General features: G+C 41.6%; 1 protein-coding gene across 3 annotated transcripts; it reads left to right on the forward strand.

Moving 5' to 3' along the window:
• LOC112221432 (chemokine-like protein TAFA-1) lies at positions 1-27,889 on the forward strand. Of its 3 annotated transcripts, XM_024383581.1 has the most exons (7): positions 1-484; positions 1,281-1,337; positions 2,157-2,307; positions 24,107-24,247; positions 26,581-26,705; positions 26,962-27,020; positions 27,156-27,889. In XM_024383581.1, the coding sequence occupies exons 3-6, from the start codon at positions 2,160-2,162 to the stop codon at positions 27,001-27,003; spliced, it is 456 nt and encodes a 151-aa protein (XP_024239349.1). In that variant the 5' UTR covers positions 1-484; positions 1,281-1,337; positions 2,157-2,159; the 3' UTR covers positions 27,004-27,020; positions 27,156-27,889. The 3 variants fall into 3 exon arrangements, with proteins under 3 accessions (XP_024239349.1, XP_024239348.1, XP_024239351.1); XM_024383580.1 differs by lacking the exon at positions 1,281-1,337; XM_024383583.1 differs by lacking the exon at positions 1,281-1,337 and having other exon boundaries at positions 2,160-2,307.

A 27,889-nucleotide genomic window follows, 5' to 3' on the forward strand; every position in this document is an offset into this window, starting at 1 on the left:
CTCATTACTTAGTGCTCGCTGAAGGGGACAGAGCTAGAGCGTGTGCTCAGAGGCTGCCTCTCAATGGGAGGAGGATACAGATGGAGAAAGCGAGAGAGAGAGAGAGAGAGAGAAAGCGAGAACGCGAGAGGGGAGATTCTACAGCAGTAAATTAAGGATTGCTCCTTATGTGCCTGTAAACGCGAAAAGCCAAATCTATTCTGTGTCAGTGCCAGGGTCTCCTCAAGGGAAGTCAGTGATATTTCAAAGGTGGAAATGGCAAGGCTCTAAATCTGTTGTTTCTGACTGGCTCAGCTGTCAGCTTTCAGTCACTGTGCTCAACACTGTTGGTTGTCCTCAGACAAAGTGAAGAAAAGGAAGGAAGAGTAGTGTGACGAGTCAAAGGAGTTTGGGAGTCTCAACCTAAATCAAGGACGGAGTTGGATGGGGATTCCACATCAGCCTCAAGATGGATGGATTTAAAACAACGTGTTAGAATACTTAGGTAAGAGACGTACTGTTTAAAGAAGAGAGAGAGAGACATGTTTACTGTATGGAGGGAAGTAGAAATACAAATTCACCTAGAAGTGAATTCAAATGAATAAATGGAGACAGTTTTATAAAATCAGCATCACTTGTTTAACATGTTCACAAAGATTAAAGTGTGTTTGCACATATGTACTGCATTAAGCAAATTCCTTAGAGGTACGGTGTTTCCTTCACACACTTTATTTGTAGTAACATTGCTTTGCATACTCAATATTTACTGTTTATTTTATGTTGTGGATTTAATTTTCCTCTCTTTTTCCAAGGATCATTTATACCAAATGTCAATGGCAAATAAGTGCAGGTTACACAGAGCCTGTTCAAATACATAATGCATGAAGGATCAAATGTACTGACATTTTCTCAACCTTTTATGTTATTTACAGTACTTACATGAACACACATGAGTACATGAACACATTTAATAGAGCATCAAAAATAACTCATAGAAATGTAATATGGTTTGCTGACTTCGCCACCTTTTTTACAAAGGTAAGGTTCTCTAGATCACGGAGACTGTAATATCTAAGATGAGCTGCTGGAAGAAATTTCCTCACGGAAGTACCATTCTTGAAACCCAATCCTTTTAGCTAGAAGAAAAAACTCTGCTAAAATTTCACGCAGACACGGTAGGCTGCATTCAGAGAAAAGGCTGTGCAAAATCGTTTGAAACCTAATCTAAAACAAAATCTTAAAAGCTAATTTGCCTTTGACATGCTCCTTGAAAATGTATTATTTTGTCATTTGTTGAACAGAAACACTGCTTGCAGACAACCCTTCTAGTTTGTTGATGTGAGGATCTTTTGACAGAGGTAATTATTTTGTTTATAACTGAGAAAAAAAAGGCACTGAAATGGAATCTAATAAAAAATCTTATTACCCGACAAAGGCACCGGACCAAAAGCTATTTCGCTTTCACAAGCGTGACTAAAATTGGATAATTCTGTACTCTGTTCAATAGAATCACAATTTAATGCTATCACCTCTACAACGTTTGTTGATGTCAAGATCTCTTGACAGAGGCAATTGTTTCAAATATTGAATCATTCTGAAACCAACCCTAACCTTAACCTGGGATCTGCATGTGCCTTATATAAACAGCTTTTGAGAGACATTACATGTCTTTGGATTCCCATTACAGTTCTGTCACTGTCACAGCCTTGTGATATCCAAAAGCCATCCATAGAAAAGAGTTGGCAGCTAACTGCCTGCGAGCCAGGAGAGAAATGTTGTCTTTTTTTATTTCAATTTTTGGTTTAAAGGCAGGCAAGAAGAGAGCGAGAGAGAGAGTCAGGAATTGAAGAGGGAGTCAGCCTGTCAGAGGAAAACTCAGCTGCATGGAAAACGTCCCCAGGGGCCATTCCACAATTGCTGCTGTGCTGTGGCTCAGGGATGAGATAGGGCAGGAATAAAAAAGATTACAAATGAGCAGTTGATAATCACACTTAATGATACACTGCTTGTTATGGCGATTATGTGGAAGTTCAGCTGGGTCAGTGTACCAGGACATCTTTTTCTGTGTGTGTGTGTGCTTTCATGCGGTCATAAATGCCTTTGTGCTTGCGTGTGTGTGTTCCTGTGTGTGTGACATGATGACCTATGACATTGACTCTGCTCTCCCCCTTCTATAGCAGATGTGTCCTGTCATGTCCTGGCTGCTGTGCCTGGTCCTCTGGGTCAGTGGGAGGTCCATCCAGCTGTGCCAGGCCACCTTTTATGAGACCATACAGCTACAGCAGCACCATGTGACACGGCCTGGAAGGACCTCCATTCACGTGATTGGTGAGTTGGCTTCAACGACAACACCCTATTCGACTTCTGCTTTGTTCCTCCTTTCAGCTGTGTGAATGTAAGTCTGACCTTGTGAGTCAAATTTCATGAGGTTTATTGTCTTTATATAGCCTTTGTATGGATATTTGCGGTACTCCACGTGTGTTTGATAAGATATTACAACAACAAAGACGTTACTTCAAACAACAAACAATTTATTTTACCTCGGACATCATAGGACATCAAAGGTCATCATAGGGCTTCATAGAGCATCATATGGCATCTTATGACATCATAGGGCATCATATGACAACATAGGGCATCATTGGGTATCATAGGACATCATAGGACTTCATAGGGCATCATAGGGCCTCATAGGACATTATAGGGCATCATAAGGCATCATAGGACATCATATGGCATCATATGACATCATAGGGCATCATATGACATCATTGGGCATCATAGGACATCATAGGGCATCATAGGACATCATAGGACATCATAGGGCATCATAGGACATCATAGGGCATCATAGGACATCATAGGGCAGCATAGGACATCATAGGGCATCATAGGACATCATAGGGCATCATAGGACATCATAGGGCATCATAGGACATCATAGGACATCATAGGACAGCATAGGGCATCATAGGACATCATAGGACATCATAGGACACCATAGGACAGCATAGGCATCATAGGGCAGCATAGGGCATCATAGGACATCATAGGACATCATAGGACAGCATAGGGCATCATAGGACATCATAGGACATCATAGGACAGCATAGGGCATCATAGGACATCATAGGACATCATAGGACAGCATAGGGCATCATAGGACATCATAGGGCATCATAGGACATCATAGGACATCATAGGACAGCATAGGGCATCATAGGACATCATAGGACATCATAGGACACCATAGGACAGCATAGGGCATCATAGGGCAGCATAGGACATCATAGGACATCATAGCGCAGCATAGCACACGCAATAGAACAGCAGAGTATGTACTGCAATGTTTTTGACCACACTGCTGGATGCTTATTTCCTCAAAACAAAATCAATAACAAATGTGCATGGGGCTGCCAGTGGCGCTGTTTCACCTATCACAGATCTCAGCTTTAACTGGAAGGGGATAGGGAGGAGGGCTTGGGCAATATAACTATATTCTACACTGAACAAAAATAGAAATGCAACATGTAACAATTTCAAAGATTTGACTGATTTACAGAAATCATTCAATTGAAATTTGTGAACCAAATTTGAGAAAAATATGTTTTTTGTGCATATAGAACATTTCTGTAATATTTTATTTCAGCTCATGAAACATGGGACCAACACTTCACATGTTGCTTTTATATTTTTGTTCAGTATATGTAGAATGGTGTGTGTTTGTATCTTCTTTGTAAATAGTCATGGAGAAAGATTGTAATATTTTTCTTACCGCTTTAGAAAAGGTTATGGTGCGTGTGGTGTCTGTGGGGCCTTAATTTGACAAAGGCATTCATTTCTAATAAGCTCGGACTAAACACCCATTAGCTAGCTAGCATGCACATTGCACTGTGTTGCGTTTGCCTTTTGTGCACAGATGTTTTGCTGCAAAAGTCCAAGCCCACCTGGCTAGATTGAGTGTTTAGTCATTTCGAGCGACAGTTTGCAGGATCTGACAGAACTATGACCCCCAGTAACTTCAATGCTGAGGTGTGAGTTTATTTACCAACAAACTATTCTCCTCCTTCTGGTTTGGGTGATTACAATCTCTATGAAATTGGGCTGAATGGGAAGTGGACTACCGGTCATATGGTTCATATGATATAAAGAGAGAAGCATTCCCACGCTGTATAGTAAATCTTGTCAAGGCTTTTCACAGAGAACTGTGCCTATGCTTTTAACTGGGGTGGCAGGTAGCCTAGTGTTAAAGAGCATTGGGGCAGTAACTGAAAGGTTGCTGGTTTGAATCCCCAAGCTGACTAAGTGAATCATATTTTGATGTGCCTTGAGCAAGGCACTTAACCCTAATTGCTCTGGATAAGACCGTCTGCTAAATGACATAAATGTAATTGAGCGTGCAGCTCCTCAGTGGCTGTTAAATTTGTAATGTCATAGTAGTGCTAAAGCATGTTAGCTGCTGCTGGTATTCAACATGCTGTCAATGTCAGGACAATTATTCATACTACAATTTAAAATTCCATGTTCATGTCCTGATGCCTACTGAAGCAGCAATCAAGACTGGTTCTGAAGAAACGGTGCACCATTTCAATTGTTTTATACACGTTTGTTTTATACTTAAAGTAAATGTTCAGTGTTCAGTTAAAACATGTCTTGGGTCAATGTAATAAAGCACAACATGCTGTAGGCTACATGCTCATTAGGTTCTGTTCTTTTCCATGTCTAATATCCACTTTAGTGAGATTTATTTGGAGAAAGCTGTACGCCTGATTGGAGTTGCTGCTCTCTCGTGAGTCTTTGTTGTTTAGATGTCTCTGCTCATAAGCTTTCCTGAAAAGATTGATTGTGCCGGCACTGAAAGCAGCTAATTAGTCTAGCTGCTTGAATCATAAAGCAATGACGGAGGAATAACACAACATGGATGTCATATTAGTAGCTCTAGTCCTTGAGAGTAAAAACTACACCGAGAGCCATTTAAAACGACCCAAAAAGCCATTTAAGAGATGGCCTTGTACATAGATAAACAGATGCACAGATGAGATGGGACTGGGATAGGACTGTAAATGCTGAGTGTTTCAGTTGCATGTCTGTCCCCCCAAAATGTATAAACAATAATGAAGGAGACTATGTTTGCTGAGCTTGAGAGCCCTAGCTACCAAATAATGACCTTATGAAATCTCCTCTGAGACGTCAGTGTTGCTGTTCTATGAGCTTTGTGATGGTACAGACCATAATTACATTCTCCCACTGAAGAATCAATCACTTGGGATGTTGGCACAATACCCTCTGACAAACACACGTTTCAGACAAGCATTTAAGAGAGATTACAAATTCAACCAAACGTGAATCCTGGTTAGTTGATATTGTACAAAGCATACAATCCTTATTTTTCTGGATCAGGGGAAAGTGTAAACGCCTTGTCAATCCTGAATACCATAGTTTTCTTTATCCTCATTCCAGGATAAACAGGATGCCGGTGTTATGAGAACAGAATGGGATGTCTGGATTGACTGTGACACCAGGGCATTTGCTCTGTGTTATGTGTTGTGTGGCTGTTGGATTGGTAGCAGTATTGGGGTTGACGGGTCATGAATTGGTGGCAGGAAGGCCATTGGCTGTAGACTGTTGGGCCAATCATTGAAGCCAGTGACATGCCATAAGTTCAAAGTGACTGGTGTTACCACAGGTAATTGAGATCACAAGTGGCTGTAGATCAGTTGTTTCCTCACCAAAGGAAAGTGTTGGGCTGTAGGGGTAAACAGGGCCTCTAATCAGAATAAATGGTAGGCATAGTCAAATGGTAGGTTGTGACTCTTTACATGCTGATCACGGATAAATGCAACTCACATGATGTCCTATATAAACATAAACAACACCTAATCCCAAACAATAGACATTCACTTTGAAAGCCTTGAACACAGGTAGGTCTATATGTATAATTGCCTTGAGCCAATTTTGAAATGTGTTGCAAAAACAGCACAAATCATCCCAAGTCTCCCTGTACTTGAGATGATCACACTGGTGATTACTTCTGCTTTTGCAAGGATACTGGTTACCCAACAACAGTTCATTGGGTAGTACTTGACAGTCCTCCCGGTAGCATTAAGGGCTCTATTCAATCCACATCGTGGACGTTCAGCTTTACAGTGTGATTGGATTTTAAAGGTAATGTTCCTGCTTCAGTGGAGGCTGAATTCACGGTAAACGCTGCACATGTCGGCTGAATGGGAAATGACCTGTACATTTCTATTGCGGAATCTGTAACACTTCAGCTTTACATATTGAATAGACCCCGAAGTCTTTCCAGGCCCAGGCCCAGCACATTCTAACTCTAGTTGAAAGTAGGATTCCTGAATAGATGATTATGTATGTCCAGTGAATCAGGAGGAGGTAGTGTCCTCCTCTCCACCCTGCAGCTGTACTTATAGGATGTAGCATCAGCCAGAGCTCCAATCTCAGACGTGCCGTGGGCTGTTTTACCTTTGGTGCAGACGGACAGTGTGGCTTGCTGAGCTAAGGGTCACATGAATCACAAGGTGCCGTATTTATCCGGTGCAAGGAGCGTGAACAACAGCGCACAAAAGAGGAACAGATTGTCAGTAGTGGTGCATGGATAAAATCATTGGGGAAGCCAGGCTGGGTAGAAAAGCCATATTACAGCATGTGTTGTGATAATTGCAATGTTTTTTTTACTTTTACTTCACTCCATTCCTAAAGAAAATTATTTACTTTTTACTCCATACATTTTCTCGTACACCCAAAAGTCCTCGTTACATTTTTTTAATGCTTAGCAGGACAGGAACATTGTCTAATTCACACATTTATCAAGAGAACATTCCTACTGCCTCTGATCTGGCGGACTCACTAAACACAATCTTCAGTAGTAAATTATGTCTGAGTGTTGGAGCATGCCCCAAGCTATCTGTAAATAAGTAAAAAACAAGAAAATGGTGCCATCTGGTTTGCTTTATATAAGGAATTTAAAATAAATGTTTACCTTTGATACTTGAGTATATTTTAAACCAAATACTTTTAGACTTTTAATCAAGTAATATTTTACTGGGTGACTATCACTTTTACTTGAGTAATTTTCTATTACGGTATCTTTACTTTTACTCAAGTTGGGATCTTTTTCCACCACTGAACAAAGAGGTCTAGCCCGAACCATGAAAAACAGCCCCAGACAGATTATTCCTCCTCCATTAAACTTTACAGTTGTCACTATGCATTGGGGCAGGTAGCCCCAATCCAGATTTGTCCGTCGGACTGCCAGATGGTGAAGCGTGATTCATCACTCCAGAGAACTCATTTCCACTCCTCCAGAGTCCAATGGCTGCGAGCTTTACACCACTCCAGCCAACGCTTGGCATTGCGCATGGTGATCTTAGGCTTGTGTGCGACTGCTCAGCCAGGGAAACCCATTTCATGAAGCTCTCAACAAACAGTTATTTTGCTGACGTTTCTTCCAGAGGCGGTTTGGAACTCGGTAGTGAGTATTGCAACCGAGGACAGATGATTTTTACGTGCTACACGCAACGGAACTTCGCGGCTGAGCCGTTGTTGCTCCTAGACGTTTCCACTTCACAATAACAGCACTTACAGTTGACCGGGGCAGCTCTAGCAGGGCAGAAATTTGATGAACTGACTTGATTGGAAAGGTGGCATCCTATGACGGTGCCACGTTGAATGTTACTTAGCTGTTCAGAAAGGCCATTCTACTGACAAATGTATTTGGTCACCTACAAACAAGCAAGATTTCTGGCTCTCACAGACCTGTAACTTCTTCTTTAAGAGGCTCCTCTGTCCTCCACTCGTTACCTGTATTAATGGCACCTGTTTGAACTTGTTATCAGTATAAAAGACACCTGTCCACAACCTCAAACAGTCACACTCCAAACTCCACTATGGCCAAGACCAAAGAGCTGTCAAAGGACACCAGAAACAAAATTGTAGACCTGCACCAGGCTGGGAAGACTGAATCTGCAATAGGTAAACAGCTTGGTTTGAAGAAATCAACTGTGGGAGCAATTATTAGGAAATGGAAGACATACAAGACCACTGATAATCTCCCTCGATCTGGGGCTCCACGCAAGATCTCACCCCGTGGGGTCAAAATGATCACAAGAACGGTGAGCAAAAATCACAGAACCACACAGGGGGACCTAGTGAATGACCTGCAGAGAGCTGGGACCAAAGTAACAAAGCATACCATCAGTAACACACTACGCCGCCAAGGACTCAAATCCTGCAGTGCCAGACGTGTCCCCCTGCTTAAGCCAGTACATGTCCAGGCCCGTCTGAAGTTTGCTAGAGAGCATTTGGATGATCCAGAAGAAGATTGGGAGAATGTCATATGGTCAGATGAAACCAAAATATAACTTTTTTGGTAAAAACTCAACTCGTCGTGTTTGGAGGACAAAGAATGCTGAGTTGCATCCAAAGAACATCATACCTACTGTGAAGCATGGGGGTGGAAACATCATGCTTTGGGGCTGTTTTTCTGCAAAGGGACAAGGACGACTGATCCGTGTAAAGGAAAGAATGAATGGGGCGATGTATTGTGAGATTTTGAGTGAAAACCTCCTTCCATCAGCAAGGGCATTGAAGATGAAACGTGGCTGGGTCTTTCAGCATGACAATGATCCCAAACACACTGCCCGGGCAATGAAGGAGTGGCTTCGTAAGAAGCATTTCAAGGTCCTGGAGTGGCCTAGCCAGTCTCCAGATCTCAACCCCATAGAAAATCTTTGGAGGGAGTTGAAAGTCCATGTTGCCCAGCAACAGCCCCAAAACATCACTGCTCTAGAGGAGATCTGCATGGAGGAATGGGCCAAAATACCAGCAACAGTGTGTGAAAACCTTGTGAAGACTTACAGAAAACGTTTGACCTCTGTCATTGCCAACAAAGTGTATATAACAAAGTATTGAGATAAACCTTTGTTATTGACCAAATACTTATTTTCCACCATCACTACAATGTGATTTTCTGGATTTTTTTTCTCATTTTGTCTGTCATAGTAGAAGTGTACCTATGATGAAAATTACAGGCCTCTCTCATCTTTTTAAGTGGGAGAACTTGCACAATTGGTGGCTGACTAAATACTTTTTTGCCCCACTGTATCAGCTGATGTAAGAAGGGCTACATAAATTAATTTGATTTAATTTGATTAGTACTGAAAGTAAACACTCTTGCCACTGTTGCTAAGTTTTATTTAGTTTTTCAATCACACTTTATCTCTACAAACTCATAGTTAACTCATGCATAAGCTTTGTCCCATGTTTTGAACTTACTTTACAAACTGAACCATATGCTCAAAACAAACATATGCAATTAATCTATAGTGATATGGTTATATATAAATTATATGGTTATACAGTATATAAGTGTATGAAAAGGGTGTGCCCCCAGCTACAAAGTTATATTTATTTTAAATGCTAAATGCTGTCTGTCAGACAGTCCATTTTCCCATGTGGTGTGTGTGCACTTAACAGTGATCTCTATCCAGTAGAGGGAAACACATGCCATCTTAAATTAATCTGGAGTGATTGTATAGTAATTATGTACATTCTTCAAAGAGGAGGAAAGATTGGTGCTTTAGATAGGAAGAATCCTGTTGAGTGGTTGGCCTAAAGCTTAGTTCCATGTGGAGATGTCAAGAGAGACAACAGAGAGGAGGTGGAAGGAGACAGAAGCCTGAGGTGGTCTCATCAACTCGCTCTCACCTACACTACGGCTGGCAGGGCTTGAACTCAGACAGTGTTGAACTCTACTTGGCTGAATGGTTCTTTCCTAAAAGCCCTGGAGATACAACATCAACATCATGTTTGTGTTACCAAGACTCCCAGTATCATTTTAATTCTCCGTGCAAAGAAATACTTTAACTGACGGGCACAAAAACAGTACATACATTTATTTTTTGTTGCGATAAAGAAATCAGAACTGAATCCACACAAGTCAAAGTATAATCTTTAGGTTAGAGGCCGTGGTTATAGATAGGTTACACTATTTTAACGTTGCTTTGCAAGCTACATGTTTTTCATTGTGTATCGTTCTGTAAAACAGAGTGAGAGAGAAAGAGAAGGAGCACAGATATTTCCCCCATGCTGTGTAACAAAGAACAGCCAGTGTACTAGTACAGTACTACTCATTTGCCAAAGACAGGAGAGGAAAGGAGTGGAATGTAATAGCTGAACAGAGACGGCAACCAGGCTACAGTGCTACGTCCTCGCCAGAAACAAACATGGAAAATGGATTTTCAGCTGTCGCAAACATTGTTTGAATCCTTCTCTGCTGAGTTCTAAAGAGTGGCAGTTTAATAGCCTTATATAATGCATCCTCCTGGCGCGTTATTTAACTTACATTCCCCTCATCCTGCCCTCAGACCTCCGCTGAGAAGGCTTGGGTTAAAATACTATTTGAAATCTTTCATATACTTTGAGCATTTGCTTTGGTCTGCCTGGAGTGCCAGGTGGGAGGGGTTTGCACTTTTGAGACATTTGTATTGGTTCCCATTGCAACAGGCAAGCTTAATCAAGCACAGATACAATATTTGAAATTATTTCAAATAGTATTTGAACCCAGGTCTTCCTCAGAGCCAGGAAGCCATGCTCTCACCAGTCTCATCCCAGCCTCCCTGCAGTGTTTATGGGAAGTGGCATGCAGCCTGAGCTCCAGGCCCTGCTACATCTGGAGCCTGCCAAGGCCACTTTGGCACAATATTCTCCATACATGCCACAGTGTGACCCCAGAGGACCAACACTCCATACAGCTCCATTATGCGATGTAGGGAACCTTTCTAGACTAATGCCCAGTCTATAAACTATTCTCATAGCATTTGCCACATGCCACATCAGACTTCGGGGTCTCCTTCAGGGGAGGATAAAAAAAAACTAGTGATGTGCCAATTTTGGATTTTGGATTTGGGCCACATATTCTCAGTTATTTTGTGTATTTGGTTCAACTAGGTGAAAAATAATCATGTATGGATACAGGACACTTTGGACATGCAATACCCTTGTTATGTTCAGTATAGGAGCGATATTGGATTTTACAATTCGATTTCCTCACAATTTTCTCTCTTGGAAACCATGAATAATTCAATACACAAGACACATGTGGGCTTAGTGCTTGTAGATAGTTGTTTATACAACATGTTAATTGAAAATGTACATGCAGCAGCATTGTGCAAAGGGCTATGGTTTGAGGTCAATGTGTGTGTGCAAAATGAATTTCGGTGGCCTACAGCTTAATTAATTACCCAGCACTCTTTCTGCTCTGCCTCTGCCAGCTGTTAGCAGCTTCCGACTCTCTGTATGAGGATCTCCGTGCATTAATAACCATGCTACTTCACTCCCACTAGGCTCAGTGGCCGCTGGCGTAGGGGGATCTCCAAGAACGCACACATGCACGCACACACACACACACACAAACAAAGTGTAGAGTGGAGGGGAATTGTTTTGTTTTGCATGTTGGAGTCACACGAAAACAGCAATCCATCAACACAGTGTCAAACAGCCTCCACATTCAATGCGATCATCCTCTATTCACGTTTCGCCATTCTCCACAACAACAGCATGAGGATGAAGGAGGCTAGAAGAATACTATTTATCCTAATCCTAATGAGATCTGATTTTGAAATAGAGTAAAGTGATAATCCTTTCAGTGAATCTATCATGCCTATGTCAGTGGTTCCCAACCTTTTCAGATCCGGGGACCACCAAATCACTGTCAAAAGATCTTGAGGACCACCAAATCACTGTCAAAAGATCTTGAGGACCACCAAATCACTGTCAAAAGATCTTGAGGACCCCCATTCGCTATGCCACTGCATTTTTTCAAAGAAAATATATTGGTGGTCACATTTAGTTAATTGTAATGATAAAACTAATAATATATTCAACTTTTACAGCGTTTCTCAATACAATCTCAAAGCGCTTTAAGCCAAATACAATTTTAGTTCAAAATAAAAAAAAGACATGCAACAAATAGTTCAATAGATGGATGATCATGCCATAGTGTTTGCATAGTCAAGTTCCACACAGCTCTGACACACACACACACACACACACACACACACACACACACACACACTTACCACACCAGACATGCTACCAGGGATCTTTTCACAGTCCCCACATCAAGAACAAATGCAAGAAAACGTACAATATTATACTGTATAGAGCCATGATTGCATGGAACTCTCTTCCATCTCATATTGCTAAAGTGAACAGCAAACCTGGTTTCAATAAACAGATAAGGCAATAGCTCACAATACAATGGCTCTCTCCTATTTGACCTAGATATTTAGTGTGTATGTACTGAAATGTAGGCTGTGTGACATTTTAAATGTGAGTAGATCTGTCCTGGAGCTGTTGTTGTCTATTAATGTTCTGTATTATGTCATGTTTCATGTTTTATGTGGAACCCAGGAAGAATAGCTGCTGCTAATGGGGATCCTAATTAAAAAAGAAAAGACCATTCATGGCTTGAACAGTCAGCACCAGGTAGAAGGCCAGAGTAGAGCAGTGAAGGTAACAAATTAAAGGCCTATTATTATTTGAAACAATTTGAATTGTGAAAAGTAAAAAATGGTCAAATTGCTTAATACCATTCATACTCCCAACTGTTATTATCCACCTGCGGTACGTCCGCGGACCACCATTAGCCACAACATCCACATCCACCATTTTCTTAGAATATATGATAAGCTACAAAGCAGTATTAATGGTAATACCTTTCACTCCACCCTACCAGTTGATGGGATTTTGATGTGTGACATTTCTTTCTGAGTAACATTAATTTATCATGATGCCGGCGTCAACTCTAATCAGTATCAAACTATTAGTGTTGTGAATCTGCTGTACATCTCAGTGAGACAAGATCAGGAACCTTAGGTATCATCAAGGAAGACTCCCCCCTGGATCTGATGCTGTGTCTGGGCTGAACTGTAACCACCAGAAAATAACTCAATCATTACAGTCATTTCATTTCAGCTGTTTTTTTCTTGTCCTAATCTCTTGCAAAAAAAATGTGTTTGACCATTTAGCCTTAACTCTAACCCTAGCGTCATGTCCACATCTTGGTTCAACCTTAACCTTAGTCTCAACCCTAACCCTAACCCTAACCCTAGCTTCATGTCCACATCTTGGTTCAACCTTAACCTTAGTCTCAACCCTAACCCTAACCCTAATCCTAGCTTCATGTCCACATCTTGGTTCAAACCTAACCCTATTCTCAACTATATCCCTAGCCATAACCCTAACCCTAGCTTCATGTCTACACCCCGGTTCATCATGTCCACACCTCGGTTCATCATGTCCACACCTCAGTTCATCATGTCCACACCCTGGTTCATCATGTCCACACCCCGGTTCAACATGCCCACACCCCAATTCATCATGTCCACACCCCGGTTCATCATATCTACACCCCGGTTCATCATGCCCACACCCCGGTTCATCATGTCTACACCTCGGTTCATCATGCCCACACCCCGGTTCATCATGTCCACACCCCGGTTAATCATGTCTACACCCTGGTTCATCATCCCCACACCCCGGTTCATCATGTCTACACCCCGGTTCATCATGTCCACACCTCAGTTCATCATGTCTACACCCCGGTTCATCATGCCCACACCCCGGTTCATCATGTCCACACCCCGGTTCATCATATCTACACCCCGGTTCATCATGTCCACACCCCGGTTAATCATGTCTACACCCTGGTTCATCATCCCCACACCCCGGTTCATCATGTCTACACCCCGGTTCATCATGTCCACACCTCAGTTCATCATGTCTACACCCCGGTTCATCATGCCCACACCCCGGTTCATCATGTCCACACCCCGGTTCATCATATCTACACCCCGGTTCATCATGCCCACACCCCGGTTCATCATGTCCACACCCCGGTTAATCATGACTACACCCTGGTTCATCATCCCCACACCCCGGTTCATCATGTCTACACCCCGGTTCATCATGTCCACACCTCAGTTCATCATGTCTACACCCCGGTTCATCATGCCCACACCCCGGTTCATCATGTCTACACCCCGGTTCATCATGCCCACACCCCGGTTCATCATGTCCACACCCCGGTTCATCATGTCCACACTGCGGTTCATCATGTCTACACCCCGGTTCATCATGTCCACACCCCGGTTCATCATGTCCACACCCCGGTTCATCATGCCCACACCCCGGTTCATCATGTCCACACCCCGGTTCATCATGCCCACACCCCGGTTCATCATGTCCACACCCCGGTTCATCATGTCCACACTCTGGTTCAACTCTGACCCTTGTCAATAAAGGAAACTCTATGTCCAGTACACTGACAGTATATCTGCAGGATAAGTCTTTACCCTCCATTCTTAGTTATTTCAAATGCTCAACAGGGATATGCAATTCATTATCATGACTTAAACCTCATTAACTAGAAAAATAGCATCTTGAATTCCTAATTAGGTCCAAGGATGAGGCTTGGTATGATAAATAAGGAAGGTAATTAATACTGTGAGTATCAGGCTCTATTGCAGATTTCAGCTTCTTATGCCTCTTATACCTCCTTGGTGTGCCACAAATCACTTTACATATTTCAACCACCCATCCAATTACAGCAGGTTCAGAGCTGATGTTAAGCATGCCGATGCCGTAGTAGAGGGGTGATAGATAGAAATGACTGCTCTGTTGCAATAACGAGAACCCTATCATAGGATGAGGGATGGAGTTAGGCTGGAGAGCATCAATTGGAGCAGCATCCTATTCTCTCACATTGGGACACTTGTGATAAGAAAGTACCTAATGGTACTTCATTGTATAGAAATGATGATTGGTATACTGCCCCTTCATTAATATGAACCAAACAGTCCACCGGTGGCAACAGGACTGGAGAGTAGGCTAGAAGTTAGATAAAACATGAAACAGTAGGCTGTACACGGCGCCAACACCCACGTGGCCTAATTCCTAACGCACGATTAAGATAACTGAAAATGCTTGTTACCTAAGACATCTCTGCACAACACCAGCATATTAAATTAATCATTCACCATTTCCTTCAACTCCTTTTACCAGCACTGTCACCCTGCAAAACTTACGTAATCATTACTACCCAACCCAGGAGAGTACATGTCTTATTGTATGACAGGTTATTTAAGCATTCTATTATACAGTGCATTATCACACAGAGCACATGTTGCAGCAGAGTGCAGTAGCAGGGCAGCCAGACACATTAGTACCCAGCACCAGACCGCAGTGTCCGTCCATCCAGCCCTAAGAGGAAACGACGTCGCTACAGATCCAAGCTAAGCAGCTGTCCACTGAAGACTCTTTGAATAGCGCCAGCCAATCACTTACCTCCTTTCTTTCTTAACTTTCATTCTTTCTTTTTTTTCATTCTTTCTTTCTCCATGCAGACTCAAAGTCTGTCATCAGGGAAGGCTATCTATAGATATTAAATACCTGGAAACGTAGCAGGCAGAGAGAGCCAGGGCCAGATACATAGACAGGCAGACAAAGCTTTGACATTTAACAATGGAGTAAGGAAACTAGGGGCTCATGTTCCATGTTTCTTGTCCTACTTTACCAATGTCACCATTCACCAGATAATGCAAGTCTAAAGTGGCATGTATGTCTTTCATTGAATGTTTGCTACTGTAGTTTGTTGTCACGACCGACAGCACACAAATACAGTATATCCACAGCAAAACATAATCACCATGGGCAGTGTTTCACATAAGGGAAGACTGGGAATATGATTTCATACCCTTGATCAATACCAGTTTTACAACAGCCTCTGCCACCCTGTATGACAGCTGTGGAGACAGGCTTTGAGGCTCAGATGCAAATGGGAGGAAAAAAACATTCCCTTTCTCTCTCTCTGGTCCCTCACTCACTGGTCCCTCTCTTCCATGCTGTTTTCATGCATCTCAAAACAGCAGCAGCAGCTCCCTCCTCTCAGTTTGCATTTCAATAAAGTATTGCCCATTCTAGGTGGCCTGTTGCATAGGACATATCTTTCACCCTCCTGTGTTAAAGTGACAGTGCTGCCAGCCATTTATTTCATACATTTCCTTGCTTATATTTGTCATGGGCCCTACTTTTTCAGAGTAGCAATTTATATTTTTCTTCAGCCATGTGTAAATTGTGCATGCTGTGAAAAAGGACTTTGCTAAATCAAATCCAGAGGGGGAGAGGGGAGGATCATTCTTTCTGCTCTGGGAGGGTAGGTAAACACGGGTACGCACGCATGCACGCATGCACACATGCACATGCACACGCACACACACTTACTGGGACTTCTCAGTGCTTTTCAAAGCCATGTTATTTGCTCTAAGGAAACATTGATCTAACATTGAGCTGTTCATAACATTCAGTTACTCAGGGTTTTTTTTGTGCCATGACTCATCTACGATTCTAGATTTCATTTTGTCTATTGAATTTCAAAAGACAAAGTTATAATTGGCAAACATATCATGTTATCTTACGCTATTCTTTTTTTGCAGAAACAAATTTCTCATGAGCGGCATATTTATCATAGAATTTATCATGCAATATTGTCTCCATGTCTCTCTGTTTTCCCCAAGCATTTGAGACCAGAATAACAACAGCACTGTAGGGACTTTACTGGAGGGAGAAACATAGTCCTTAAATTTGACACCATGCAGGCTTGTGTTTTGTGGCTCTCGCTGTCTTCCATCTGCATTAATTTGACATTCTCTAATCTGGTTGTCTCATTACCTCAGTAACAGGGCTGTGGTAGCCTGCTGGCATGGACCTCTACAGAGAATGAACCATAAGAGCTGCCTATTACGGGTCACCTTGAGCAAATCTTCTATTTAATGGTGACAGGCATGCTGCTTCCTTCCAAGCATGGGCTGTGGTTTTCCAGGACTCTTGGAGATCTGTCCTGCTGTTTCATTGAAGTTAGTTTTTATTTTTATAACATTTGAGCACACAAAAGAAGGACCTAGGTTGCAAATGTAATATTTGCTACAATTTAAGTGTAATATTTACTGAGAGCAGTTACTTTACTTTGTTATGACATCATCAATACCAATCATTCTTATTTCCTCCTCAAATTATGTAATAAAGGCAATAATTACATGATGTAACTTTTAGAAACATCTCTGAAGGCAGCCAAACATGGCATTGTTCTGAAGGAGTTGTCCTAGATTAGCAGATCACACACCAATGTCTATGCCTGAATGTGTGTGTGTGCGTAGATGCGTGAGAGCGTGGGAGAGAGCCATGTCACCTGAGCGCATCCATGCGCGCATGCGTCTGTGTGTTGGTGTGTGTATGCTCATGCATGTGTGTCTCATGCATCTGTGTTTTTTTTTTTTACCGATTTGAAAGTATAAGGGGATATATCGAGGAACAAATGCCGTTGTCACGACTACGACGGTGCCAGTGCAATGAGTGGAGATGACTCAGGTGTTCAAAAGTTTGTATCAGACCGAGAGCCTACTGCTTTTAATGTAGTTCTGTAGGAGTTTTAGTTTAGAGGACGATATCTCTGTAGAAACAGCAGTTGCAGTGATGGTAAAAACAGCTTGATTGCCATAGCAACATCAGGGAAACTGGGCAGTAGGGAGTGGTGCTTCAAATACAGCAGTTCTGCAACATCTTTAATTGAGCCTCTCCTTCTCCTTAGTTGCAGGCCTCAACATGTTTAATATGGAAAGAGATTAACTGTATAGAAAGCTCTGGGTACAGGTCGTCTGGATACCGGACAGCCAATAAATTGCCAGATGCAAACAGATGATGATCTTTAGCGGACAACAGTTCTTGAGGGTTTGAACAAAAAAAAATCAGTTTGCTGGTGAACCGGCATTTGAGTTGTGTGGTTGCAATATAAGCAGTCCCTTATCTCTGGTATATCTTGGCATTCATCATTCAAGACTAAGTTTAAATTGTGTGCAGTGCAATGGACACAATGCACAATGTCTCAGGAAAGACTGTGTTGGCAATACTCAGTATAGAAAACAGTCGGGCCAGGACCCACATACTATAGAGTAGAATAAATTTAAAAAACACACAAGGACTTCAGAAGCCTTGGGGAGTCCCTCAAGTTATATTTGATTTGATTTGATTTACCTTGAATATTGCAGTCCATTTGTTTAGGCCATTAGCCTGACAAAACCCGCTGAGTTCAAAAATAAATAGTTGCTGAATTTATCCTCAGGCCAACGTGTATTTGATGTGTCATTTTCATTTTAAAAGTTAATAAATAGCAGATAAATAAGTTTCTCCAGAAAGTATTCCCAAGCCTGGACTTTCTCCACACTGTTGTGTTACAGTCTGACTTTTAAAAGCATTCATTGAGATTGTGTGTAGACCAGTGACACAAACAATAACCCATAATGTTAAAGTGGAATTATGTTTTATTTTTATTTGACAAATTAATAAAAAAATGTAAGCTGAAATGTCTTGAGTCAGTAAGTAAGTATTCAACCCATTTGTTATGACAAGCCTAAATAAATTCAGAAGTAAATATTTGCTTTACAAGTCACAATAGTTGCTTGGGATCACTCAGCAAATACATAGTGTATGCAAATAAAAGTGTTTAACATGATTTTTGAATGCCTCATCTCTGTACTATACACATGTAAGGTCCCTCAGTTGAGCAGTGAATTTCAAACACAGATTCAACCACTAAGACTAGGGAGGTTTTCCAATGCTTGCCAAAAAGGGCACCTATTAGTAGATGGGTAAAAAAAGGTGACCAAAGTTATTAATTACACTTTGGATGGTGTATCAACACACCCAGTCACTACAAAGATACAGGCATCCTTCCAAACTAAGTTGCCGAAGAGGAAGCAAACCGCTCAGGGATTTCACCCATGAGGCCAATGGTGACTGTAAAACAGTTATAGAGTTTAATGGCTGTGATAGGAGAAAACTGAGGATGGATCAACAGCATTGTAGTTACTCCACAATACTAATTTATTTGACACAGAGAAAAGAAGGAAGCCTGTACAGAATAAAATATTCCAAAGCATGCATCCTGTTTGCAAGACACTAAAGTAATACTACACAAAATGTGACAAAGTAATTCACTTTTTGTCCTGAATACAAAGTGTTATGTTTGGGGCAAATACAACACATTACATACTTTCAAGCATAGTGGGGGCTGCATCATGTTATGGGTATGCTTGTAATCGTTAAGGACTGTGGAGTTTTTCAGGATAAAAAGAAATGGAGCAAAGCACAGGCAAACTTTTTGAGGAAAACTTGGTTCAGTCTGCATTCCACCAGACACTGGGAGATGAATTCACCTTTCAGCAGGACAATAACCTAAAATGCCAAATATACACTGGAGTTGCTTACCAAGAAGACAATGAATGTTCCTGAGTGGACAAGTTAGTTTTGACTTAAATAGGCTTGGAAATCTATGGGAAGACCTGAAAATGTTTGTCTAGCAATGATCAACAACCAATTTGACAGAGCTTGAAAAATTATGAAAATAATAATGGGCAAATGTTGCACAATCCTGGTGTGGAAAGCTCTTAGAGACTTACAAAGACTCACAGCTGTAATTGATGCCAAAGGTGTTTCTTCAAAGTATCGACTCAGGGGTGTGAATACTTGTGTAAATGAGATAATTCTGTACTTAATTTCTAAAAACTGTTTCATCCATTTTGAATTCAGGCTGTAACACAACAAAATGTGGGATAAGTCAAGGGGTGTGAATACTTTCTGAAAGCACTGTAGATAGTAGACTACAATGCATAATGAAACAATCCCTAGTAAGCTACTGTTTTGAGGGTGGACATACTGTTTTATTTGGAAATAACAGACTGGTTTATGCACAACAACTTTCTATCCAAGCTGGGAGAGAGAGTGAGGACAGCTCATGTCATGCAGGTTCAGGTAGCCTATATAGGATAGTAGTATATTCAAAACAATCTATTGGTAACTCATTGCTGTTGCATCAAAAATGTATTTTACTATTTGCAATGTTTTAATTTCCAACTTTAATTACCGAACAAGTAATTACATTATTGCCACCAGCCAGCAATCTTAAAATGACAGCATTGCAACACCGTGTATAGCTTTGTGAAATGTTAGGCTTAACATGACAAAATGAGGACCAAATAGGCTTAACAATAAAAAAATAAAAAATAAAATAGATTTTTTTAAATTTAACTAGGCAAGTCAGTTAAGAACAAATTCTTATTTACAATGACAGCCTACCCCAGACAAAAGCTGGCCCAATTGTGCGCAGCCCTATGGGATTCCCAATCACGGCCGGATGTGACACAGCCTGCATTTGAACCAGGGACTGCATCTTGCATTGAGATGCAGTGCCTTAGAGCGCTGCACCACACAGGAGCCCCTTAGTTAAAGCAAAGCTGGATATGCCCTAGCACCACAGAAAGCCTATCATCGATCCGATAAGAAATCAACCACAGAAACATTTCGCAATTTCAGCACTATGGACAGCTATCGGTATTCTATACTTTGTGAGTGGCTGTCTGGCTGACACATTAGATTATTCATTTTTTATGGAGGGGGGGGGCATCTCCAACCTTGTAGGGGTCCACTGAAACTGCATTACGCCAGTGACACACACACACATACTCTCTGTGTTAATTATAGTAGACAGCAAGTCATGGCATGCTTATGGCATATAGTATTAGTGACATTTCTAGTGAGATGTAGCGACCATTTGCCTTTGAGAAATAGCAGCTTCATTACTGGTGAATAGTCAATTATTGGTCCCATATTGCCCCTGTTCACCTCCATTAGACACAGAGAATCTCAGAGCCACGCAATTGTGGAATATCAATGTTGTGAGTCATTGTCATGCATGTGTTGGCACTACAGTATGAACCTCTATATTAGGGGTAATAAATCATCATTCTTCATTTCCGCTGGGTTTCAGCATGTGTTTGATTGTTTTGTGGACTCCCCAGAAACTGATATACTCCTCTGTTAGTCCTCAGAAAGTGATTTACCATAGACACCAGGTGTTGTGTGACCTGTCCAAATCATGGGTTCTTAAATTATTTAGTGTTCACACAAAGATTTGTCTCTGCAGCCCCCATGACCCGGGGCTCCCAAACCCCTTTTACACTGGTTTGAAATGTTACAACCATCTCCCCTGAGTACCACAGAAAGTACATTGTCAAATGTCAGGACTGTACCTTATCTTTCCTCGAAATGCAGTGAAAAGGGTCAATGCCTCTGAAGAAAATAAAAAAGCGGCCCAGATCTATCGGGTGGCAGGTTGTGTGTTGGCACCTGTGTTGCTGACAAATCCAATGTTCAAAGTCCTGCAGCCAGGAGGAGGGCACTAGCAGAAACATGTCATGGCAACTAAAACAGTGCCATACTAGAAAAGCTCCTCCTGTTCCTGCCTGCCTTTACCACCAACCCCCTGGAACGACTGTCAGTCAACACAACGGCAGTAGAATCAATAAGCTAAGAGATCAGGAACTGGCTCGTGACATGCTTCACATAATGTGCTTCTCCGAGAAAGATGGGAGATATTAAACTGATATTTTTCTGCTTTTTGGAAAATACACAAACTCAACCTTCCATAGAATATCACAGCTTCTATTAGACCTATAGCTACATAAACACATGCATGCACACACTAGTTCTGACACCATTTGTCATATTGACTTTCTTCTCAGCCATTGATAATGGAGGAGGGGAATGGAAATACAGAAAATGATTATATCCTGGCATGGCTCCAGCAGCCGTCACCTGATGAGGCAGTATTCATCTCCAGCCATTATTATTATCCATAGGCAGCTTTTCTCCATCTCCCCTGATATATTCATGATGCAGAGATGTGGTCTTGGGGCATGCAGTGTGTGGCAGTCACAAACTGACTCCACGCCGACTGAGCTTAAAGAACGCTCATCAGTTTTACATTACTTTTGTTTGAAGCCACCGAATACACCTGCCCAGCTGGAAATAACCAAGTCTATTTGATTTTAATATATTCTTCAGCGGTAATGATTTCCAATTATAGAGTATATCCAGACTCAAACGTGTGTTCTCTCTGCTGCTCTCCTCTCAACAAGCAACGAACAAAGTGGATTCTGTTGAGTAGTGTGGTTTTAAATAGATCAAAGGATGAATCTGGGTCTTGTCTTATGCAATTAAGAAGATGCATTAAAGAGAACAAACCCCTGTGGGCTGTTGTTGTTTTAACTGATGCCCTATTGCTTCCACTGCTATATCAGGATCAACATTGTGCAAATATGCCCTGTTGTTATACAATACACCGACCAGGCTCAGAGATGTACTTTATGGTCTCTCCTCAACTTCTGGCAAAGGTTGTTGGCTTTTTCTCAACCACTAGCCTTGAGTCACAAAAACCCCTCTGAGAATTGGGAAGCCAAAGTTTGTCATTTCTTTCCTCTCCCTCAATTAAACATCAATTACCATTGTTTAATTACTGTATTACAATTATTTCCACCAATTAAACCTCTAGGCTGTCTCTAACATCACTTCCCGGCTTTGCTGCTATTATTTGCAGTCACTTCTCAGTCGATCCTAGACATTTCAGATATCTGATCCAATGCACACTCTGAAAAACACAACGCTATGATGCATAAAGACAGTGGGTGGGTGAAGAATATCACAAATCCTAATACCCTTACTTATAATGGTAACATTTGGAAGCCTCTTAAACAGTCTTTGCATGTCTTATTGAAAATGTGAACGGAATTATTTTGCTAATGAGATAAGGTGTTGGAATGACTGAGCAAGTGAATCGGTAGGAGAGTAGTGTGTGGTCTCCTTTCATCCAAGGGTCAGGCGAGGTGGTGTTAGATAATCTTATCAGGCTCTACCATGATGTCTGAATTATAGCATGAAACTGACACCGACTCATCTCCAACCTGAATTTAAGCTCTTTTAAATGTTAATCTGGGTTTTGACTCTGAATATGGGTTTTATTTGAAATCTCATATCTTTGAAGACAAATCAAAATTTCTATCTAGTTGGTGAAAAGTCCGTTGGCTATATTTGACTAATCTTTGGATATTGCACAAGGTAAGATTATAGCACGAGTGTTATTCAACCCAGACTCGTGGGCTATATGTTCCATTGTATTACTTTCATCAGCAGGTGATATCCACTGCTGCTCTGCAATTACATTCTCTAGTCATAAAACATTTTTAAAACTTAATGACATATACATTTCTCAACAAACTTCTCCAAGTGGGAAAATGTTCATACTTGCCTCCTTTTGAAAATACAAAGGAATACACTTTCTCTCTACAAACTCCTCCAAATGGGAAGCTTTACATTTCTCCTACCTGATTCACAATAAACCTTCCTGGTTTCCGGTCAACAGACAGGCCTAATTGTTGGATGGGTCCTACTTGTTGTGTTGACAGTGTTAGGTGTAGGGGTAGACCGCTGAGGACAGCAGGTGGGGCCTCCAGATAGGGAGATGTCTGTCCTGTAGGCAGAGTAAGCCAGCCAGGCTGATAAAGAGGGACGGCGGGCAGGTGTCCTGTAGGCAAAGATAACCAACCTCCTGATAATTACATGAAGGGCCATTATTCAGACTGAGGGGGAGGGATGGCCCCTGAAGACATTCTCATCCTGCTTATAGATATGTCTTTATCTACTGGCTCTCCATTATCATCATCATTCTGCCACACACACACCAGGGGCCTCACTCAGTCAAAGCACAACAGCCATTACTCTTGTTTATGATAAATCTGCTTGACATATTAATAGCTGTCACATGTAATAAACTTGTAATGTCTTGCATAAAGATATTCCATCTACTGTATGTTGATATTGTGATAAAAACCTAAAACATACACAGGTGGTGAAGCTATTTAACAGACCACCAACAATCCTACATATACAGCTACATAAATCATTGTTAATTGTGCTGACTTCGCTATCAAGTAAGCCAGGGGATCTTTCAGCTTCAGACCCAAATGAGAAATTGACCACTCTTCCGTGACCCAAATCCTCCTACAATGACCCCAATTGAAAATAAATAGTATGTGATTATAGATGTATCCTCCTAACTCGCGAGCTATCTCTCACATGCCCAGGGCCCACTTTGGGATACAGGGATAGTTTAAGAAACCCTGGACTAAGCTCAGGAGTTATTCTGAATTGTTTTTTTTCTTAGAGGGAGGAACATGTGAGGTGATTGCTGCTCACAGATGCTGTAATAAGAACAAGATTGAAGAGCGGTCCCAGACAGTCAAGTGTTCCTGTCTACCAGGGAAGGTGGCAGGGACTACCAGGAACAGACCCTCCTGTGTTGACGGTGAGTACCACCACTACCATCACAATCCCCATTGGTATTGCAGGCGCAAGAGATGTGTTGGCACTATCACTGATTGGACTCACACAGGTGCTGCTAATAGAACCCATATTCAACAGTTCTTTAAAATATGTTTCTCCAGGGTTGCATAAAAGTAGGACAATATATCATTTGGAGTGTGTATGATGCTTCCGCCTTTCCCAATAGATCTAGAATAGCAAATATCACAGCAGGTGGCCAGTAGAAATAGAGAGCCCCATGCTCTATCCCTTTCGTCTGATTAGATGATTGTAGAAGTATGAACCTGAGAGAACGTATCGAAGAACATATACAATTCATCAATGGCAATCATTTCCTAGACCTAGAGAAGCAATGGTTCTTTATTTATTATGCGTTTTGTTTTAAATAGTGTCAAGTCTAAGACAGGATGCCCAAGGAGTTGTTGTTATTGATTAATAGATGCACTATAACCTTGGTTCGACCAGCAACAAACCTTGGTAACCCTGTTTACCATAAGGAACAGGTCCAAGTGAGGTCCTCATGGGTGATGAATATGTATGACTGGAAAACCACTTAGACTACGACAGTAAAGAACACTGTTAGACCAGCTGGCTGCAGTGTTCATGGACATATTCAACCTCTCCCTGTCCCAGCCTGTGATCCCCACATGCTTCAAGATGTCCACCATTGTCTCTGTACCAAAGCAAACTAAAGTAACCTGCCTAATGACTATTGGCCTGTAGCGCTCACTTCTGTCATCATTAAATGCTTCGAGAGGCTGATCAAGGACCACACCAGCTCCACCTTACCTGACACCCTGGACCTACTCCAATTAGCATACTTCCCCAACAGATCCAAGGATGATGCAATCACCATTGCTCTACACACTGCCCTGTCCCATCTGGACAAGAGGAACACTTGACCGGCTGCGTCACCGCCTGGTACGGCAACTGCACCGCCCTCAACCAGAAGGCTCTACAGAGGGTAGTGCGGACAGCCCAATATATCACTGGGGGTAGAACATTTACACCAGGCGGTGACTGAGGAAGGCCCGAAAGATCGTCAAGGACTCCAGTCACCCAAGCCACGGACTGTTCCCTCAGTTACCATCTGGCAAGCTGTATCAGAGCATGAGGTCTCGGACCTACAGGCTCCGAGACAGCTAGTACCACCAGGCCATCAGACTGCTGAACAGTTAACTCTAGCTGTTTCCCTGCACAGACTTGGACCTTAGAGACTATATACACCTTAGAGGTTATTTGCACTGACTACTCAAACATCCAACCCTCACACACAAACTTACACACACACAAACACCTATAAAACACACACACACAATTACCAGCACACATTTAGAACACACACACACACACACACACAACGCTGTTGTTCAATTAATTACTATTGATTCCACTGTGCGACCACGTCACTACCCACTCTATATTTGTAAATACAGTGTTATACAGTCCATAACATTTTATTTGAATTAAAACACTCAAACCAAATATTTTCTGAACTTACTGGCCACATACAACACAACTACCTCATTTTGTACTGCGGAATTGCAGTGATGCTTTATGAATTGTATGTATTGGGTTTTTGACTGATGAGGCACAATTTGACCATCTCTAGTAAAGATCCAACAGAAGCCAATATTAGCCTATATGCCTCCCTATATATTCTTCCTGTGCTGTACAGCGAGCATTACTTCTCACCTGCTTGTATGCTTCTTTAGATTCTAACCATTAGATGATGTTGCCATAATTACTGAGCAGAGTAGACAGAGTGAGGGAATTTCAGGTCTATTCTGTCTGTCAGGACTGACAGGGTATTTTCTTCTGTCAAACATCTGAGATTTGCTGGACATTTAACCTGTATTTAAGGCAATTTTCTTTTCCCAGAGCAAGAATATGGCCTGCATTAGAGTCACAGCCATGCCTCCTCCTACACATGTCTAGACGTCTGTCTTTCTCTTTGATTTATAGCGCATGTAAGAAATGCAATGATATACAATTCTTTCAATAATTCACATAGGGTTGTTTCAGTGCATATTTTGTTTTGTAAGTACTGGTACAAGAATTCCGATTTGGATTTTGATCGATTATTACACCATACAGGTAGGGATGTTACAGATCTAAGACAAGGGAGAGTTGACAGTTACTTTGATATTTGTCAGACAGATTCCCACAATTTAGATGTGTGTGTCTGTCATGTGATGAACAAAGCAACAGACCCTCTAGTCACCAATCCATCTCCAAGTCATGCACTGCTATCACATATAGCCGTTCCACTGGGCAAGACGTACTCAGGTCACCTTATCCATTTGTTGCCTGCAGCATCCATAGTGATTGGGAAGTGGTGGTGCGAGATGGAGCCCTGCCTGGAGGGAGAGGAGTGCAAGACGCTGCCTGACAACTCAGGCTGGATGTGTTACGCTGGGAACAAGATCAAAACCACCCGGGTAAGATAGCCTCTCGTTACCATTTGAAACAGAGACATACTGAAGGAGGGAGAGTTACAGTCATGAGGAATTTGCACCAATAGAACAATACAGACTTTACATTTAAAGACAAAGGCACAAGGTATTGACTGAAGTATATATCTATACTACCTAATACCTATTTTTTACTGGTTAGGGCCTGTAAGTAAGCATTTCACTGTAAGGCATTTCACTGTACACTTTGATTTGTTTTACTAATGTCTCCTTTCTTTTTTAGAACACCCAACAGCCTGCAAGCGAAGAATACCTCGAACTTTAGACGGACCAACTGCAGAGGTCAGCTTTGACATGTTCCATGGAGCTGTTACTGTATACCATCTTATCATAAAGCCTCTAATAAACAAGATGAACATTATAGCTGCACTGCAATATATCACAATATCTTAGTGCTCTCCCTTTTGTTTGTTTCAGATCAATCCAAGGACCCAACAAAGACATTCAGTTTGCTTTCCTGGATGTGTGAATTCTCAAAAAAAACTGCTGCTCAAGGGTATTGGGAATGATGCAGTTCAAGGATACCAATGGGGGACCTTATTGAATTCTGAATTTTGTTATTTGAGGAAACACTGCTTTTGGATGTACAGCACATCTGTTGTCAGAAAACTCAGACAGACTCTGCGAGATGGGCAGACATTTCTGGGTTACCTTTAGCAAGTACTTGCAGTGGGGAGTCAGGATTCTGTATATACCATGTTTCAGTGTCTTCATGTTAACAAGAACATTGTCTACAGTATGATGGTGGTGAGATGTAAAATGATTCCAAACCCTGATCTGTTCTGTTCTTGTCCATGTGTTCTAGGTTTCAGACCACAGCCAAAAGTCTAATATTTCTCAGACATTCAATAACCTATAGGTTCTACATCACGTGAGGATGCAACTGTACATTGGTTGTTAAAAGGAATAATTTGACCAATATAACAACACATATTTTTGTTATGGAAAAAAAACGTTTTTGTATTTGAATGCATTCAGTCAACTCAGTTGCTTCATCATCCCTCTTAGAAATAACAACACTTATAGTCCAGTTATCCTTCAAAAGGTTGATTGCTCACCAAAAATACAGTATGCTTGTTTTGTTTGTTTTTTACTCCTTTAGATGCCTTATGTGTGTCTTCTTCAACAACATATTAAAAGTCTACCATTGC

This window comes from Oncorhynchus tshawytscha, linkage group LG22 (genome assembly GCF_018296145.1).
Source record: "Oncorhynchus tshawytscha isolate Ot180627B linkage group LG22, Otsh_v2.0, whole genome shotgun sequence".
In the NCBI taxonomy this organism is placed as follows: domain Eukaryota; kingdom Metazoa; phylum Chordata; class Actinopteri; order Salmoniformes; family Salmonidae; genus Oncorhynchus; species Oncorhynchus tshawytscha.